Raw genomic sequence first — 21,408 nt, forward strand, 5'->3', positions numbered from 1 at the left:
ATTCCAGGGGCTTATACAAGCATAAAAATTCCCTCCTAGCTAGGACTTGGCAACTACACAGGACTATAGCAGCATTTGGAGCCATTTAGGGCCATCCTCAAGCTGCTTTCCCAAGAGAGAGAAAATCCTTGGTGTATCAGGGGTCAACTTCATCATCTTGAAAGACAGAAAAGTACTAACATGTAGAGAACACTTCAGATCTGACTCAAGGAATCCAAGAGGAGTGCCCCAATAAATATCCTAATGGATTCAAGGTTGCTCCATCTCTACCAGTCAGAGAAGATAGAATGAATGAATTGGAAAGGACTTTTTGGGAGTGATGTAGTCTATTCTTTACCTACCTTTTTTTTTTTTTAATCAATTTAACTTTATTCATCAGTTTTCTTAAATTCTTAATTCACACATCTATTTATTAATCATCTACTAAAATACAAGGTACTGTGCTAGATACAGATACAAAGAACAAAAAAACAAACAAACAAACAAAAAAAAAAGGAAACAAATGTAACTATATTTTGCTAAGGGGTACTACAGATAATGAAGAAATATCAATACTAAACATATAAGTACCAGGTGATATAGCATTCAAATTCCTAGAGGAGAAGTTAAGAAATTACAACTGTAAAAAGAAATAGCAAAACTGTCCTAATGGGGCATCTCAACCTAACTCTATCAGAACTAGATAACTTGAACCATAAAATAAACAAGAAAAAAGTTAAGGAGGTAAATAGAATGTTAGATCAGTTAGGTATGATAGACTTTTGGGAAAAAAATCGAATGGAGACAGAAAGGAATTTTTTCTTGGTGGTACTGACCATGTTTTAGGGTATAAAAATCACAAAATCAAATGTAGAAAGGAAGAAATAGTAAATATATCCTTTTCAGATCATGATGCAACAAAAATTACATGTAATAAAGGGAAAATAGACCAAAATTTAGAAATAGACCAAATATTAGAAAATAGAGAAAAATAGACCAAAAATTAATTGGAAACTAAATAATCTAATCCTAAAGAATGAGTGGGTAAAACAATAAAACATAGAAACAACCAATAATTTCATCCAAGAGAATGGTAATAATGAGACAAATTTATGGGATGTAGCTAGAGCAGTTCTTAGGGGAAATTTTATATCTCTACATGCTTATGGAGAAAGGGAAGATCAATGAATTGGGCATGCAACTTAAAAAAATCTAGAAAAAGAACAAATTAAAAATCTGAAATTCTGAAAATAAAAGATTAATGAAATTGAAAGAAAACTATTGAACTAATGAACAAAACTAAGTAAGAGTCAGTTTTATGGAAAACAACAACAACAAAACAGATAAAACTTTAGTTAATTTGATTAGAAAAAGAAAGAAGAAAATCAAATTCCCAGTGTCAAAAATAAAAAGGGTGAACTTAGCAATGAAAAGGAAATTAAAGCAATAACTAGGAGCAATTTTGCTCAACTGCATGCCAATAAATCTGATACTCTAAGTGAAATGGATGAATACTTAGAAAAATATAGATTGTCCAGATTAACAAAGGAGGAAATAAATTACTTAAATAGGCCCATTTTTGAAAAAATAAATTGAAAAAGTTATTAATGAACTTCGTAAGAAACAATCTCAAGGATCAGATGGATTTACAAGTGAATTCTACCAAACAATTGGGAAAATAGAGGAAGGAGTTTTATGACACAGACATGGTATTGATACCTAAATCAGATAAGTCAAATCAGAGAAAGACAATTACAGACCAATTTCCCTAATGGATATTTATGCAAAAATCTTAAATAAAGTATTAGCAAAGAAATTACAGCAACTTATCACCAGGATAATATACCATGAACAATTAGGATTTATACCAGGAATGCAGGGCTGGTTCAATATTTAGGAAAACTATTAGCATAACTGACTATATCAATAATCAAAGGAACAAATCATATGATTATTTCAACAGATACAGAAAAGGCATTTGAAAAAATCTAACACTCATTCCTATTAAAAACACTAGAGAGCATGGGAATAAATGAAATTTTCCTTAATTTCCTTAAAATGATAAGTAGCATCTACTTGAAACCATCAGCAAGAATTATATGTGTGTATATATACACACACACACATACACATACACACACAATAGAGGTAAACTAGAAGCATTGCCAGTAAGATGGAGGGTGAAACAAGATTGCTCACTATTACCATTATTTTTTTAAATTGTATTTATTATACATGTTAGCTTTAGTAATAAGAGAAGAAAAAGAAATTTAAGGAATTAGAGTAGGTAATGAGAAAATAAAATTATCCCTCTTTGCAGATGATATGATGGTATACTTAAAGAATCCTGGAGAATCAGCTAAAAAACTACTAGAAACAACAAGTTTAGCAAAGTTGCAGGATACAAAATACATCTACATAAATCATAAGCATTTCTATAGGTTATCAAAAAAGTCCAGCAGTAAAAGATAGAGAAATTCCTTTTAAAATTACTGTAAATAATATATACTATTTGAGAGTCTACCTGCCAAGGCAAAGCCAACAACTATTATGAACACAGATTACAAAATACTTTCCAAACAAATATAGTTAGATCTAAATAACTGGAAGAATATCAAGTGCTCACGGGTAGGCTAAGCTAATATAATAAAAATGACAATACTACAGAAATTAATGTACTTAATAAGTGCCATACCAATCAAACTGCCAAGAAATTACTTTATAGAGCTAGAAAAAAATAACAAAATTCATCTGGAAGAACAAAAGGTCACGATTTTTAAGGGAATTAATGAAAAAAAAAAAAAAAAAAAAAAAGCAAATGAAAGTGGACCAGCTGTACCAGTCCTAAAGTATATTATAAAGCAACAAGGAATTTTTTTTTTTTTTTTTGTAGTGGCAAGGAATTGAAAACCGAGTGGATGCCCATTAGTTGGGGAATGGCAGAATAAGTTATCGTACATAAATCTAATGGAACAGTAATGCTCTATAAGATACAGTCAGCAGGAGGATTTCAGAAAGTCCTACAGAGACTTCCATGAATTGATAATAGAACCAACAGAACATTGTACACTACAACAGCAAGATTATGTGATGATCATCTCTAATGAACTAGACTCTTCAACAATGAGGTGATTCAGGCCAATTCCAATAGACTTGTGATGGAGAGAGCCATCTGCATCCAGAAAGAGGAGGGAGTGAATTTGGATCACAACATAGTATTTTTCACCTTTTGGGGGGAGGGGGGGAGGTTGTTTGCTTGCTTTTTTCTCTCATTTTTTTCCTTTTTTTAATCTGATTTTTCTTGTGCAGCATGATGAATATGGAAATATGTTTAGAAGAATTGCACATGTTTAACTTATATTGGATTACTTGCTGTCTAGGAGAGGGGAAAGGGAGAAGGGAGGAGGAAAAATTTGGAATACAAGAATTTGCAAGGATGAATGCTGAAAACTATCTTTGCAAGTATTTTGAAAATAAAAAGCTATTATTAGAAATAAAAACTTCCCTAGACCACTAAGAGATTAAATGACTGCCTCACAGGCCACAGTCATGTATTAGAGGTGAGAGTTCAACCTAGGTCTCCCTAGTTTCAAGAGGGGCTCTCTATTTACTCTATCATTTTTGCCTCTCTGTACAAAGAGAAATCACTGGATAGAGTACTGGCCATGAAATCAGGAGGACCCGAGTTCAAATTCTGCCTTAAACACTTAACATGCCCTGGCTGTGTGATTCTAGGTAAGTCACTTAACCCCAATTGCCTTGCCAAAAAAAAAAAATAATAATAATAATAATAATAATTACATAGTAAGGACTTCTCAGATTGGCCAGTGTAGATGAAGCACTGAGAAGATGCTCTGCTAAAGAAGAACTATAGATAATAAATGAATAAATAAATAGTTTCTAGTTAACCACTTTGTCCTCAAGGGAAACCATTCTCCTACTTCCTCTGATCCTGGAACAGGGCCTAGCCTGGACTTCTCCCAACCAGCTGAGATCAAAGAGCTGAACAGTATGAATAAGGAAATAGAAGGCATTTTCTTGTCTCCCTCCCTGGAGCCAGGATCCCATTCTGTCCTGAGAACAGAAGCCCCGGCTGTTGGTTCCTTTGGCAGGAAGTAGACTTACTGAGTAATGGAGTTGAGAGTTTATTTAAAAGAAGATTTGAGAGCAGAGTTGACCCTGGCCCAAAGCCAGGGAAAAAGGCCTGTGAGGGGAAGGGCAAGGCCCCTTGGCCCAGGCAGGAAGAAGCTTCCCATCCCATGCTGAAGAGCAGGGCCTCTGGAGACCCAGGTCTTGAAGCCAAGGCTCTTTAAAAAGTCAGAGAGGGATAAGGACCCAGCACTGGAAATAAGGCACATTTCTTGAGGCTTAAATGTGAGCCCTTAGGCAGGGTCACTCGATACCCAAGGAACAGCTAGCAAGTCCGAGCAGAGGCAGCTTTCAGAACAACTTGTCCCATCCCAGACACGTACAACGCCAAGCATCCAAATCCGTATCTTAATTATCTCTGAATCTCCCGCAGTGTTTGGCAAAAAGCAGATGCCTAACAAATGGTTTGTGGAGTTATATAATTATATAAATAATACTATATATATATATATATATATATATATATATATGCAAACTATAATATATAAATAATGTAATATGTATATGTTATATATGCAAAATATATAATATATAAATAATAATATAAAATATAAAAAATGTAAGAGTGAGACGGCATCTCAGGGGCATTGGGTCCAAAATTGGGTGAATCGGCAATCTTATCGACAACATCCTTGTTGTCGTGATCTTCTTAAGTGGTCTTCAGCCTCCACCAGCAATTGACTTAAGAGTAGCTGATTCCATTTTTGGAAGGTTTTAATAGATGATGAAGAAATAACAGTTGACATACACCACCTTAAGAGTTGCAAAGCGTGTTTTATGGTCTCATTTAATCCTCCTAATAGGCTTGTGAAGTGAGTGCTACTGGTTATTATTTTATTCCTTTTACAGACAAGGGGATAATTTGAGAGCCCTAAAGGTGATCACATAGTTATTAAGTTATAGGGGCACTTTCCTGGTCAGTGAGCTTTCCATTAGAACCTCCAATTATGTTTTTCTTTATATTGAACAAAAATCTACATCCCTATTAATTCCTACTCATTTCTTCTAGGGCCATCTACCTACCAAATAATGACTATTCAGTGAGTCAGCATGGGACTAGCACTTTCTGGTTTCTTTTCTGGAATTGAACCCCAACGCAAAGGAAATAAGAGAAAAACATTTATGGGAAAAAAAGACATTTTATGCAACCTCTAAGTTTTCCTGTGGGTTCCCTCCTTCAGAAGGATAGAAGGCCATATTTCTCTTAAAGCTTTTTTTTTTTTTTAATTCCAGGAACAAAATGATAGAATCCATTCTAAGTCAAACACCTCCTTTCACAAACATAGAAACCGAAGTCTACATAGGTTAAGTATCTTGCTCACCTGGCACAGGAAGGGAGGCACAGAGACAAAATTTGTTCCTAGATTCCTTGGTTCCAAATTCAGCGCTTGCTATATTGGCAGAAAAATCAGTGACCATGAGCTCAAGGACCAAATACTGATGTTCCACAAAGGGCCTACCAATCCCTGCATATACTCAGGAACCAGAAAACTGGACAAGTCGTCTTCGATCTTCTAAATTTGACGAGAGATAATTCTCTCAATTCCCCTGTGGGGAAGCCTCTAGAGTCCCCCATACTACTACTTCTTAGTGCTCACCTTCTGCCCAGCTCATATCAAGTCCCTCCAAAAGAAGTGGACTGTCATGATTTAATATGAAATGCATGGTGGCTCAAAAATTAAGTTTACTAAAAATAAAGATCTTTCTTTTCTTTCTCCAATTCAACTTCCCGTCAGGCCCCTTGAAATCTATCCATGGAGCTAGGTTGTTGAGGGGAATCCTTGCTGTAGAGGCAGAGATGTGAAGGAGAGAATGCGATTTAAAGATCTACATACAACTCGGAGACAGAGCTGAAAGGACCCTTTAGATTTAGTCCATTCTTTTCATTTTTACGGTCTAGAGAGGATATTTCTCAGGATCACATAGTTTGTTAGTATCAAAACTAATGCTAGAATAAAGATCTCCTGATTCTCATTTCTAGTTCACTTTTTTTAGGGGGAGGGGATGAGATAGGGAGGGAGCAAAAGTAGAAATGAACCTATACTCCATTCAATCAAGAGACTGTCAAATCTAATAGCCAAGAAGTGAAAGAGGTTGAGCCTGCTGGATAAAATGAGGCTTTTAAATTCTGTGTGCATCAATTACTCATGCCATCCTGGGTCACTACGGATTTTCCCAAATCAATGATATCTACATCCCACTGATTCCAACCAGCTTCCAAACATTCCTGCTCTCATTTCCTTGACTGAAAGGAGTTTCTCTCCCTGGGGCAGAAATGTGAAAATCCCTCTAGGAGGCAAGCTTCTGGATTCTGTCTTTCTGTAAGAACCCCAAAGAGAGAACAAGAGGAAAATTTTAGATGAACAGGGTAATATTCCTAGGGAATGGAGCCCTGGCAGAAAGCATGTACTTAAGTAGACCTTAATGCCATCTCATTTTCTTTTTGTTATTGTCAACACTGCAGCTGGGTGTCCAGGGGATGATTGGATTACTAGAGAAAACAATCTGCCAAAGCCCTTTGACTGTTGTTCTCACAAAAGACAAGTAACACTATCCAAATGCATTAATAATCATAAAAGAGTAAACCCAGTAAGAGCAAAGTGGGGAGGGAAGTTGGCAGGGAGGGTGGCTGGCCAGGTGGACCAACACTAGCTGCACATGATCAAAATGGATTCCGATGATCAGTTCTTTTACAGCAGGGAGTGGAAAGAACTTGTAGCACAATCTTATTTAGGAAAATACCAATGTGGTGTCTGAGCACCCCCAGTCCACCAGTTAAGAGATGAGGAAGGATGGCAAACGCAAAACAGAGGAAATTATCCTTTGATCTTCCCCATGAGAAATAATGCCCAATTCTAAAATTTGGGCAGTCTCTTGGAGGGGGAAGAAGGGGAAAGATAGTGGTAGGATGTGTGGGGGGGGTCCTAAGCTTTGAACTATTCACAATACCAAGGAACCTCTTCTCAGAACGGCTTCTTGAAATCAGAGGATTTAGATAATTTCTTAAGAATCTTTTCAACTCAAAATCTATGATTTCATGGGAGGTAGTTAGACTCTTGATAGTATTTGGCTTAAAGTGAGATTAAACATAATGAAATGTAAAATACACTAAAATGTACCTGCTATCATGGCTGAGATTTCCATCATGAGGTTTACTTCTCTGACTCCATGTTCCCTCAAACTCACCTCTCAGAGAACTAGGGACAAAATTCACTTTTCAGTTAAAGGGGCTATTCCAAGATGAAATTACAAATGCAGAAAACGTCAAAGGCAATGGAAGGATTTAAATCCCAGACTACTGTGGTCTCTTCTACCTAAGGAGCCTGAAGACACAAGTGACAGAAACACCAACCCTAGGTTCAGACCGAATGCTGTTATTTTACATGGACACAAAAGAGAAAATATAAGGGTAAAAAAGGATTAAGAGGACGGGCACTAAGTGGAAAGGAAAAGGAACACAAAGCAGGTGGTCAAATATTTCAGAATGAGTTATTGAATACACGGATGAAGGACCAGCTTCAGTGAACTGACCGTCTGACTTGATTTCCGTGTTAGAATACATGACCAACTGATCCCTATTCCAGACCATTTAACAGAAGGGTAGAATGAAGTATAGAGAAAGGAAGCAATCATGTGATAGTTTCTGTACCCTAAATTTAAAACACCAAGTTATAGTTCCTTCTAAATGGGATAAAAGAAGCTACAGAATTTTAGGGCTAGAAAGGGAGGTCTCACCATACTCTGCTCTTGTCAGACCTCCTCTGGAGTCCTGGCCTTAGTTCTGGCCACCACAGTTTAAGGACAATAGATCGGAGTGTCTACAGGAGACCGGTAAAATGATGAAGGCTGTGAGTCTGTGACATATAAGGACTCACTGAAGAAACCTGGCATGTTTAGCCAGGAGGAAAACTGCTAAGTAGGTCTGGAAGAGAAAAGAGGGATATAATAGTTGTACTTGGTATTTGGAGGCGTTCAGGGGTAAGAGGGATTAAACTCATTCTGGCTCCACAAGGCAGAATCAGGAGCAAAGAGTAGGAACTGCAAAGAGGCCACTTTCAGCTGAACGTCAGAAAGCAGTCCTGAAGTTTCAAGCTGTCCAGATGTGGATCCAGATGTGCCTCTGGAAGTGGGGGCTCCTTCCTCAGAGGTCTCAAGCAGAGCAGGATGACTCATTTGGGGGTACAAGCAGGGATTCCTTATGTAGACTGATTGGACTAGATTGGTTGTTGAGATGCCATCCAACCCTCAGATTCTATGATTCTGTGATCTTGGACATCATTTATCCCTACTCCATTTGAGGACAAATTATTCCCACCTTATTAAAATAGTTTAAAAAAATATTCATAATACTTACTTCCTCTGATATTATTCCTAAAACTCAGGATCTTTCCAATCAGAAGCATATAAAATTCAATTGTTTTCATTAAAGTAGGCCCAACAAATCATATTCAGAATACAGACTATTCTATTGAGTCAAAGCGTGGTATGAATCAACTACCCGTACCCAAAGACAAGAGAGCTCAACTCTCCACAAGGTCCCAGGAGGGAAGAGAAAATAACAAAAATCAGCAAAGAAGCCTGGTAAAAGGGAGGGCAATGACTTCATGAATCAGAAGCCCAGGACAGGCTTGTGAGACTTGGACCCCACATCTGGCAGAGTTCCTGGGCCCTGGATGCTGCTATACCTGCTGAACCTGTTGGGCTGTCCCTAGCCCATACTCAACTTCCCATTTATGACACCCAACAGCAACAACAACAACAAAAAAAGGCAGGCAAAGGGGAAGAAGGAAGCCCCTCCAAAGACCCATCTTGGGAACATCCTATTTGTTAATCAGGAAGAGCTGAGCTATCTGCTAAAGGAATGAGCACAAATTCTGGTAGGATTTAAATATTAAAAATTTATCATTCATCTATTATCAGTCAGTAAATTCAGACATGTCACTGAAGAAATCCTCAAAATACAAAGGTGCTTGACCTTGTCTACTTTTTCTTTCTAAATTCCCAAGATTCCCTCCATCCCTTTGCATGAAATAGCACTCAAATCCCTGAGATACTACAGGGAAAGGAAAAGTGAACTCTGAAGACCAAATCACATTGAAGATTGAGGTAACTGAATTTCTGAATCTATAAAGTGGGAATAATTATACCAACTTCTATCATCTTCTCTCACACAGATGTTAGGAGATTCAAATATATTAATGCACATAAAAGCATCTTAAAACCATAAATGTATGTGCAATGATCAACTTTGATGTGCTTAGCTTCTCTCTGTAATACAATGATCTAAGACAACTCTAAAACACTCATTATGGAAAAATGCCATCCACATCCATAGAAAGAACTATGAAATCTGAATGCAGATTGAAGCATCCTGAAGCACTTTTTTTCTTTCTTTCTTATGGTTTTTCCCATTTGTTCTGATTCTTTTTTCACAACATGACTAATGTGGGAATATGGTTAATATGATTGTACATGTGTAATTGCCTGTCTTCTTGGGAAGTGGAGGGGAAAAAAATTGGAACTCAAAATCTAATAATAAGAGAATGCTGAAAACTATATTTACATGTAATTAGAAAAAATGAAAAACTATCAAGTGGCAGAAAAAAAGAATAAATGTCATTGCCAGAAGAGAACATTGTAGGCTCAAGATTTTGCCATGTACCAGCTATGTGACCATAGATATGTCACTTCTTTTCTAGACCTAAATTTCAACATCTGTAAAATGATGAAGGGACCCCATATATAATTATACACACACACACACACACACACACACTCTCTCTCTCTCTCTCTCTCTCTCTCTCTCTCTCTCTCTCTCTCTCTCTCTCTCTCTCTCTAACACACACACACACACACACACACACACACACACACACACACACACACACACATATATATATATGTTGATTGGATATGGGCTTGCGAGGACCCTGGTTAATTTCTTGGGCCTGATAATGGAACTCTGTCCCTCCTCATCTCACCTGGCTTCCTCCAAGCTAGGAAGCCTTTCTGATTCCCACACAATGAGAGTACCTCTCTCTGTTGGTTTTCTCCAATTTCTCCTGCATGTAGCTCTTGGTACAGAGTCATCTGCATGTTATATTACATTGAGTTCCTTGAGGACAGGTCCCCTCTTTTACCTTTCTTTGTGTCCCCAGTGTTTCTTAGCATAGTGCCTGGCACACAGTGGGAACTTAATAAATGTTCACTGACCAAGATATGAGATTTAGATCAAATCACTTAACTTTTCCCACCTCCAATTTCCTCATATGCAAAATGAATATTTTACTATATTAATAACATCTTTTTTAAACTTCTAAAAAAACGTTGAACTACAGACTGTACCAAGTGTGAGCTGGTCCTCAGTAAGGGACAGGGGTACTACTGTGTGTATTATTCCCCATTTTACATATGATAATAGAAGCTCAGAAGTGGAGTGCCTTGGCTAAGATCACTAACAAATCAAAGGTAGAATCTGAGGTTGAAATCTAGACTTTTTTATTCCCATTCCAGTGCCCTTATCAACTTCTAAAATGAATAACATTTACGAAGCTTTTAGCCCATGGACTTGCTACAATCCTTTCCACAACCTTGGAAGGAATGGAGTGACTTGGCTAAAATTACCTAACAAGTCAAGGGTAGAATCTGAAGCTGAAACCTAGGGTTTTTCCATTCCAATTCCAGTGCTCTCCAATTATTGTACAGTCTTTCTAAAATTAATAATAGCCAACACTTATAAAGCTCTTAGCTCATAGACTAGGTGTAATGCTAAGCATTTCATAATTATTATTTTATTTTATCCTTTCAACAATTCTGGGAGGTAAATGCTATTATTGCCCTATTTTGCAGATGAGAAAGCTAAGGTAAACAGAGGGTAAATGAGTCACAAAGATCACAAAGTATTTTCAATTTTAAATATTCTAGACAGTCTGCAATCTAGTTGCAAAAAGAAATGATACCAGAAGACACTTCCTGCTCTTAGAAGAAAAATGTTGAATAATGGATGTGAAAGGATACATACTCTCTATTGGTTGAGATTACTATGTTGGTTCATTTTGCTTAACTTTTTTGTTTTGATTTTATGAAGGAGGATACTATTAGGGGAATTATTGGGAAGTGACTTATAAAAATAAAATGCATTAATAAGGAATATAGTAAAATAAAATGAGGGTGTTTAATTAGATGATTTCTAAGTCCCTTTCAGCTCTTACTTTAAAATAAGTTAAAGGCTTTCAATTAGCTTTTTAGCTTTCATATCCTGAAACTGGACTTTGAGAAGTCGAGTTTGGGCAAGAACATGGGCCCAGAGAGCAGCACTTCTCATCTCAGAGGACTGAAGAGAACCGAATTAAAAATAAAACAGAGTAGTACATCCTACTATTTCTTCCTCAATCAGCTCCGACAGGTTTTTATTCCAAAATTTCAAGGCTATGAGTTAGGTGGATTGTATTATGCATAAAAATCACTAAAGAAACTAGGCCTCAGATTGTACAGTCAAGATCAGAAGTGACCCAATATGTGACGATGGGGTAAGAAGATGTCCTCTGACCTTCATTCTCATCATTTCTCCACCAAAGTCTCTCCCTTTCCCTCCCTGACTTCCACAATCACCTCGCCCATGAAGTTTCCCCACACTAACTGCCATTAGCTTATTTACTCTGAGAGCCTAAGGAACTTATTATATACAGATAATTCTGTATAGCTGCTCCATATACATATTTATACATATATCCTTGCAGAAGCCCCTGGCTCATCACAGGCACTCAATAAATGCATACTGAATTCATCTAAGCTGGAAATGTTTCCACACTCCCCTCTAGGCCAATGGAGGCTCAGGAAGCTAACCCTAAGATTATCAGAACTCTGGAAACACTAGCAGGGAAAAACTTGGTTCCCAATTTGCACCCCCACTCTTGGGGTGTTGTCAAGGGTAGTTCCCCAAAGGGGTGCTATATGTATAAAACACTCCCCATCCTCCTCAAGGAACTAGAGCTTAGATGCCACATTAAAAAAATCACAATACCTTGTAGATACCCTACCTTACCTTCTCTGATCAGGTCAAGTCAACTTCAAAACCAAGGTCTAGTTTTAACTCCTTCCAAAGGGTCTGAACTACCCCAATGTAGAGTAATCTCTCCCCTTATTGTTTCCTAAATCACTGATCTATCTCATGAAAGGGCAGATGGCTTCTGCGTCTTTATGTCTCTAGATCTAACACAGTAGCTTACTAAGAGTCCAATAACTGCTTAATGCTGAATAAAAGGCAAGTCAACTTCGTTAAACTTTGTTTTTCTTCATCTGTAATACGGAGATAATTATCTCTCTCACCGTCTTTCCCAAAAGTTATGAGTTAAAAATCAAGAAAGATGTAAAGTCCTTTGTAAATAACCTTAAAAAACTCTGTTGTAAATACTATAGTTATGAATTGTTGTCTATAGTTATTTTAAATGGGATTTTCCTATCTCTTACTGCTGGGCTTTGTTGGTAGCATATAGAAATGCCGATGATTTATATGGATTTATTTTATATCCTGCAATTTTGTGAAAGTTATTCATTGCTTCTGGTAGTTTTTTAGTTGATTTTCCAGGATTCTTTAAATGTCCCATCATTTCATCTGCAAAAAGTGATAGTTCTGTTTCTTCATTATCTACTCTAATTCCTTCAATTTCTTTTTCTTCTCTTATTGCTAAAGCTAATATTTCTAATACAATATTGAATAATAGTGCTGATAATGGGCAACCTTGTTCTGCCCTAATCAAATTGGGAATGCTTCTAAATTATCCCTATTACATGTAATGTTTGCTGATGGTTTTAGATAGATGTTACTTATCATAAATACATTCATTGTATATTAGAGGAAGCATGACTTAATAGAGAGAAATGAGAGGAAAAAAAGGGAAAGAAACAGGGAGGGGGGAGGACAGTCTGGCATAATAAGTACAGGGTCAAAATAATCATGTCTCAAGCCCTGCCCCTTGGCACATACCAACTGGGCAGCCACCATTTAACCTCCCAGGCCCTCAGGCAACCTGCAGTTGCCGAGTCAGGGTCAATATACTTTGGAATAGGGAGTTTCCACTGTGGAAGTTCCCACAAGGTCTGGACAAATCATCACCTTCATTATAATCATCATTAAATTTCCTGGGCATTTAACAGCCTCGAGGGATAGAGATATCTGGGGACCCCAGAAATGCTCTGTGTTCCTCCTCATTCACAACTCATAAGCTTCTCCACAGTCAACAAGTGAGAAGAACTTGGGGTCCTATTTATAGTAGACTTCCACCTCAGGACTTAGGTAGGTGAGCCAGACGGGTAATCTTTAATAGTTAATGCCCAACTGTACCTGATCCTCCATGCTTGATAGAGTCAGAACGTTTGTACCCATGCAGGGGACCCAGCCAGGTTCCCTCGGGCAGCTAGGCAAAGCTGCATTGCCAGGAGCCCTTTCCTCATCTCGGGCAACACTTACCCACTGATGATCTCTTTGTTCTCTGCCCGGATAAAGTGCTCCTTTTCGGGTGTCAGAATACACAAGGAGAACTTCTGGCCTGTTCGGCTCTCTCCATCTACCACATCTGTGCACTGGTTCATGTTGATGGTGCCCTGAGGAAGGGTTGTAGGCTACAAGGGACAGAAAAGCAGAAAGAATTATTCACAGGAAGAAGTCGAGGCTACATGATAAGGCAACAAATACAAGTCACAATCTTACTTTTCTTTTAAAATTAAATTTTATGTCTTCTGCATCCAAAGAGAGAACTTAGGGAGACTGAATGCAGTTCAAGGCATGCTATTTTCATCTTTTTTTTTAGTTTGCTTTTTCTTTCTTGTGGTTTTTCCCTTTTGTTCTGAGTTTTCTTTCACAGCATGACTAATATGGAAATGTTTAAAAAGAGTGTATATAACCTATATCGGATTGCTTCTGTCTTGGGAAGGGGGGAAGATAAGGGAAGGAAGGAGAAAAAAATATGGAATTCAAAATCTTACAAAAATGAATGTAGAAAACTATTTTACATGTAATTAGAAAAATAAATATTATTGAATAAAAGAAAATTTTACTGTTAACTTTCATTTTTATACCATTTTAAAATATCATTTTCCAAGCTTCAATGTAACCTCCTCTCTTCTCTTTTCAAAGAGTATTTTTGGGAAAAGGGGGTGGAGGGGCAAGGCAAATTTGTGGCTAAGTGACTTGTCCAGGTTCACACAGCTAGTACGTGTTTAAGTGTCTGAGGTCACATTTGAACTCCTGACTACAAGGCCAGTGTTCTATCTAGCTGCCCAGAGAGTTATTCTTTAATGAAATAGAACAAAAAGTTCTATGAGCAACACATGGAAATAGAATCAAAAAATTCAATGAGCAACACATTGAAAATGTCTGACATTCTATGCATGGTCACCCATCTCCACAAAGAAAGAAAGGGTTACCCTTTCAAAGCTCTTCTTTAAAGTCCATTAATCTTTACAATTTCACACCGTCCTATTTGTTGTTGTTTTTTAATTTATTTTGTTGTCACCTTTGTGTGATGGTGTTTTCCTGGTTCCAACTACTTAACTTTTGCATCAGTTCACATAAGTTTCTCTATAATTCCCTGTATTTATCATATTCATCATTTCTAGTACAATAATAATCCATTACATTCAATGGTTTACCCATTCCACAACTGATGGGCATTAGCTCTGTCTGCAGTTCCTTTTTACTACAAAAAGCACTGCTATAAAATTTTTGGTATACATAGAGCCTCTATTTTTTTTAAATTGCTGATATCAAATTACTTTCAACTATCCAATTCATTGGATCTGCGTTAATCACGTCTTACTCCAGAGCTGTAAGAGTTTAGCAACCACACAGTCTATATTAAGAGAGAAAAGTACTGAATTTAGGCAGCTTAGTTATCAAGTCCCCTGTGGCTCTCCTTATCCCATTTCTTCTATTCTCAAGTGGCAAGAAATAGAAATCACCTTGCTTCACCTGAAAAAGAATCAGAACCTGGCTCTTTCCCCTTCAGTTTCCTAGCTGGAAGATAATGCCCCAGGGGAGACAGGAAGGTAGAGACCAATTAGGCAGAACACTGGAAAATTAGGATTAGGCAGGCAAGGCTCCCAGACTCAGAAGAGCCAACTAGTTCAAGAAAGTAAGAAAACAATGCTCTGGAGATGGTTTTTAAATAGCAGAATTATTTTTAGAGTCAGAGTAGAGGCCAGGGAGACAGAAAAAGGAGAGACCACAGCCTTGACCACAGGTCACAGAACCAAAATGGACCTAAGCTTCTATTAAGACACATTTAGGGACAGCACAGGAAATTGTCTCCCAGGGGCTCCAAGATATCTTCCACAGAGCCTTCCAATGACCTGTTATAATTACTTTTAGATACTACCCCTCATCCCCACTCCACCAAAAAATTCTTCCAAACAGTGAAGGCTATAAAACACCAGAATGGGTGATTCTTGAAGGAGAAGAAATTTCATTCTTTGGAATACTTTTTATTATTATTGGTTTCAGCGACACAACAATCATGAACAACTTTTAAGAACTGGACTTTAATTCTCAAATGTACTGGTTTAGTATCTTCAACTCATTAAATAACTCTAGGACGGCTGAATATAGGAAATCTTCCTGTAAGTTGAAGGATAAACCTTGTAGGAATAATCCCAACTCCTGGAATTCTGTGATTTCTGGACCTTACTTTTCTCTTTCCTGGATATGAATCCCTTTCTACCTTTCCAGCTTTTTGCACCTTTCTTCCCCCGCTACATACTCTTTAATCAAGTTACTCTGGTCTCCTTGAAGTTCTTCTAGGAGACATCATCTTCTACAAGAAGCTTTCCCAGAACTCTGTAATACCAATGGCTTTCTCTCTGTGATCAGCTCCACTTTATCTTGTGTGTATGTTGTCTAATTATTTACAATATTGTCTCCCCTTGGGATTATGATTCCTTGAGAGGGGGGAGATTTTTACCCTTTTGGGGTAACATTTCCAGAGTTTTTCTAGTATCTGGCACATTTATTGGCTGCACCAATATGTGAAGGAAAGTAATGTGCAAATAAGAATGTAGTGGTAAAGGAGAGTCAGGTTGCCCAGGTCTCTGAAGCAGAATTTGTTCTTAATTTGGTTTCATGAGCAAAGGAATGTAGTTATCATTTTGGAAAACAAAAAAAACAAACCAAAAGAAAATTATGGGGATGAATTAAAGAGGAGCGGGGAAGACAGAGAAAGAAAGAAAGACAGAGAGAGAGAGAGTTATTATTTAATCCCTTACAACAACAACCACAAATCTTTAGGGTAAGTGTTTATCTACATTTTTCAGAAGAGGACACTAAAGTAAAGCAAATTTAAGTGAGAGTCTCACAGCTTATATAATAGGGTCTGAGAATCCAGGTCAAGTCTTCCTGACCCCAGAAACCTTTCCCTGCAACCCCGACCTACTACCAAGTCTAAGAAAGGAACAGTATCATAAGGATTGTACTTCTGTATCTTCTGAATATTATGAAAATTGAGCTCTTTTTAGGCTAATGGTTTTTCAAATATTACAATAATAATGTCTTATGCTAAGAAATTGAATATGGAAAGCTAAAAAATTAAAATTAAATAAACAGTCTTAGACAAAAATCACTCTAGGTGCTAAAAGAGACATAAAGATTAACCAAAGCAGTCCCTAGCCTGCAAAATCTTTCCAAGGGGAAACACAGGACAACATAATACAAAGGAGGAAGAAGAGAAAAGAAATTCCTATGATCAAAAGAGAGAAAAATAATTTCTAATCGGTAAAAGCTGCTATCAGAAACAGGAATAAGGATCAGTATTCAAACTTCCCAGGGCACTAACAATAATTCTAGTACCATCACCACGATTAACAGTAACTATTACATTTAAAGAATACTTTGTTTTATTAAGAGCTTTACACATAAGTTCTCATTTTATTCTCACAACAAGCCTGTGATATAGGCAGGACAGGTATCCTTACTATTTTTCATATGATCACATTGAGACTCAAAAAGGCATAAGACCAACAAATTGGACCCTTAAGTCCTCTGACCTGAAAACCCCTATTTCTCTCCTATCATGCTTAACATTTTCTATTCCTAATGGAAAAAAACATTAACATTATATGACTATAGTAGATTCAGTGGTGGTAGTACCCTAGAGATCACCTTCAATTTTAAAGGAAGCCTCAAAGCCTGGGAGAGAAAGGAACAGAAAAGGGGGGGGGGGGAGGTAAAAATGAAGTAATGAGATAAAGGACTTGCATTAGATCCTCAGAGCTTAAATCTAGAGCTAGCTCTGCTTTGGAATATCAGGTAGGGAACATAGCCTGCAGGGAAAGTTCTTCCTGTGGCCATCATTTCTGATTTTCCACTGTGGAGCACCAAGAAAAGGAAAGAAATCGGAAACCCCCTTTATACATCCAGGTTGAAACAATGCCACAGCTCAAGCCCAGGGGAAGAGGACAGGAAGTCCCAATAATCTGGAAAATCCATGATATACCCTGGCCTCCTGCCTGCCCCTCCCTGGAGCACCCCACTATTTGGACCTTCAGAAAGTACTCCTCCCTATTTCACAGGCCAAAGGAGGAAGGCCCCAGCCAGGGTGGAGGAGGTCCCCTGTTGTGTCTCCTTGGCTCCTTCCTTCCTTTCAACAAAGTCTGCTGTCCAGGTAGGAACAATCTGCACAGGCAGATCCAAACAGAAAATCAAAAACCACTAGGATTTTCCCTAAACCTTTTCCAACCTATCCACAAAACTAATGAAATCAGAATCAGGCAGTCTTTTCCTTCCAAAGTGTTTAAAGGCAGGAAAATAAGAATGTAAGTAAGAATGGATGCAGTGGGAAAAGCAACAGAATGTAAATTTAGAGGTATGGGTTCTATTGCTAGCCCTGAAACTCTGTGGGTCTCCGTTTCCTCATCTGGAAGATAAAAGGGAGACCGTGGAGAGTCTGCCATGACCATATGTTAACCAATACAACAGGGTCGTAGGAGACAGACCAGGTGGAGAGAAAGAAGGAAATCTGAAGAGATTGAAAGATATTTTTGTCCCACCCATCCTATTCATAGAATCCCAGAAAGAGAGCCAGGATTAAATTGTTATTGTTATTGTTAGCTTTCCAAGTAGCCCCACCTCCATCAGCCAGCTTCCTCCAAGCATAAGCTTTGTGTATTTACAGACCCCAGCTTTCTCAGTCCTTAGCTCTCCCTATATAGTACTATTTTTTAGCGACAGTCTGGAAATGGGGGCAGGAAGAAGAGGGAAGAGGGTAGGAAATCCATGCTTGCTATACACGAATTCTGGGGCTAGGGAACCTAGGCAGACAGGCATGAAACACATAGGCAACCTGAATATAATGAGAATTCTTTCATGGAAATTAAGAGAGAAAAAGAGAAGTCAATTTGATTCAATGAACATTAAGTTCCTACCATTTGCCAGACTTTGTGGTAGGTGCTAAGGCTACAAAGAAAAACTGGAGAAAATAGAAGCATTAAGTAGATTGCCTCTCTCTGGGTGTAAATGGCTCTCTTCATTACTGGACAATTGGAACTGATTTGGTTCATGTCATTGTTAAAGAGAGCCATGTCCATCAGAATTGATCATATAGTCTTATTGTTGCTGCGTACAATGATCTCCTGGTTCTGCTCATTTCACTCAGCATCAGTTCATGTAAGTCTCTCCAGGCCGCTCTGAAATCAGTGGATGGCTGTTAAGGCAATCTGGAGGTGCTGGCATTGGTAGTGTATGTGAAGCAAAAAGAAAAGAGAAAAAAAGAAAAGAAAAAAGGCAGGGGCTGAAATGAAGGAGAAGATAGTGTGGGGAATATGTCCGAGTGATGCGATATGAAAAGAAGGAGCTTCAGTAAATGACCTAAATTTTTTTCCAGTGAAATATGAGACCCTCAACTGTAAAGGCTAGTGTTGAGAAGCGTGGGGGGATCCCACGGGACCCAAAGAGAGAGGAAGTTTAGAACAGCCCTGAAGAGAGTGGGGGAATGAATTGATTAGGGAGGGATAGAAGGGTTGTTTTGCATTAGTGAGAGTCTTGTTAAGATCAGACAGCATAAATAGGTAATGGACCCAATGAACATGTGGGATGAAATTTTATCTTATTGTGGTCCTGCATCTTCCCAGCCACTCCACAAGTTAGTATTAGTAAGTAGGTATAAGGAACCAGTAAAAGGTAATGGGAAATAAGAAACAGAAATTAAGAATGTAAAAGGGAACACAGCAACCACTTGTCCAAAAACTGATTCCAAAATTAATTCAAGTCACATCAAGAGACTGTATTAAACTAGAGGAAGCCAGATAGGCCTTAATAAAAGCCCCTCAGTCTGTCAGCAGCAGCCAGCCCCTGACACGGATGACAAAATCAGAGAAACATTACGCTCATTAAGGAGCCCTATGCTGGCACTGATAACTGGACCATTATGGTAATAAGACAACCGTTTAAGAATGGGAACCCCCAAACCCTGCCTCCCGATCACAGTCCAAGCTCCTCAATACTCCTAACTCCAATATATGGTTCCTTCCTACACCCCATTCCTTGCATCAACCCTGTGCTCTCCTTGCTTTAGGGAAGTAGTTCTGACAATTCCCCTGCTTACTGCTAGTGTGATCTTTCCCAGAGAATTTCCAAAGACCCTGGCTTGTTTGCCCTGACCCAACTAAGAACCCCCTTTTAGTCCCCTTTTTAAGTATAAAGTGGAACACTCAGGCTGGAATTTTATTTTTTTCATAGTTTTGCCCACCCCCAGTGGGCAAGCTGGGAGGCCACGATTGGGCCATTACAGAACGGCAGGGTTTTGTGCAGCACATGAACAGGAGAAATCCCAGGCTGGCATTTGACGAGGCAGGGTGCGCTATGGGCACACAACACAAGGGAGGTGAATATAACCAGGCTAGGGCCTGGGGAAAAACTGAGGGACAATGAAGAACAGGGCTATCCTAAAGCATAGGGAAAACTGGAATGCAAAAGATTACAGTAAGATCAAGAAAATGCAGAGTTCATGGAAATGGGACACTTGTGGTATGACCATTTCTGAGTGTGGCTATGATGAAACAGAGGAAGAGGTCTTAAGAAATGAGTCAATTAAGAATTTAAGTTAAGAAACTTAAAAAGTTAAAAATTAAGTTAGAGTATTTGAGAAATTATTAACACACAGATTGAAGGCAGGAGCTGAGTGAAGAGAGACATTTCAGATACAGGGAGTCAAGGAAAGTCATGTTTAAAAGGGAGGAGAGTACATGAAAGGAAGGACTATGAACTACATCTCAAAAGGCATTAGAGTGCTTGACTTAGAGGCAAAAAGACCTGGTTTAAAATATTTCACCCCTAGAGCCTCAGTGTTCTTCACTGGCAATATGGAGCCTCTTCTTTGTGGAGTTCTGAGGAGAATCAATGTAATATTCAATAAGTATTTACTAACCATCTACTACTGTGTCCAAAACTGCACCAGGTATTATGATAAAAATACAAATATTTGCCCTCAAATAGCTTATCGTCTACCAGAGAAGACATTGCATACCTAAATCAGTCTACACAAAATAAATTCAAGGGACAAGTTTTTGGAGGAAGAGCATGGCAATGGAGAATCAAGTGCAAACTTTACAGCATTATATGTGTGAGTTATTATAATTTGATGTGGTGGTAGGTGTTCAATAGCGTCTGACTCTGTGACCCCATTTGGGGTTTTCTTGGCAAAAATATTGTAGAGATTTGCCATTTCCTTCTACAGGAGGAAATTGAAGAAAACAGAGTTAACTGATCTGACTAGGGCAAAGTTAATAAGTATGAGGACAAATTTGAACTCAGGTTTTCCTAACTCCAGGCTCTGAGCTCTATGCAATTCATCACCTAGGTGTATTATCAATCATTATTATTAAGTTCAAATATGGAGGGATTAAATACTGAAAAGTCTGGATTTTTATCCTATCCAATTTTTCCTTTCACAGAATAGCATAGAGCCCCTTTTGCAGAGCAGGCAAGGAGCTCATCTCACATGTCTGAATATGCCATCCGAGGGAACCCCAGAGATTCAGGAAACTCTCCATTCTGCACAGACTGACCCCCAATTCCAAGTCGGGGTGCCTGATGCAAGATCTGATTCACCTCCTGCTCAGGGAATGAGTTCTCCCCATTTTCACTAGGGCGTGCAGGGAAGGAAAGCTTACCTAAAAGGCACTCTTCAATCTGTCCCTAAATGCCCTAGAGCACAAGCCTTGGCTGCATCCAGGACAGTTTCTTAAGTCCATCCAAGAAGACTCTGTCTTATGTTTCCAACCTTTTCTTAGGCT

The 21,408-nt window shown here is 38.3% G+C and overlaps 1 protein-coding gene across 1 annotated transcript in view; it reads right to left on the bottom strand.

Annotated features, from left to right (window-relative positions):
* The window catches only part of MPRIP (myosin phosphatase Rho interacting protein), a 213,525-nt gene that overhangs the window by 74,474 nt on the left and 117,643 nt on the right, over positions 1-21,408 (bottom strand). Inside the window, 1 exon segment of the mRNA XM_074281598.1 lies at positions 13,598-13,749. Coding sequence (XP_074137699.1) covers positions 13,598-13,749 — 152 coding nt within the window.

This window comes from Sminthopsis crassicaudata, chromosome 1 (genome assembly GCF_048593235.1).
Source record: "Sminthopsis crassicaudata isolate SCR6 chromosome 1, ASM4859323v1, whole genome shotgun sequence".
NCBI classification, from domain to species: Eukaryota; Metazoa; Chordata; class Mammalia; order Dasyuromorphia; family Dasyuridae; genus Sminthopsis; species Sminthopsis crassicaudata.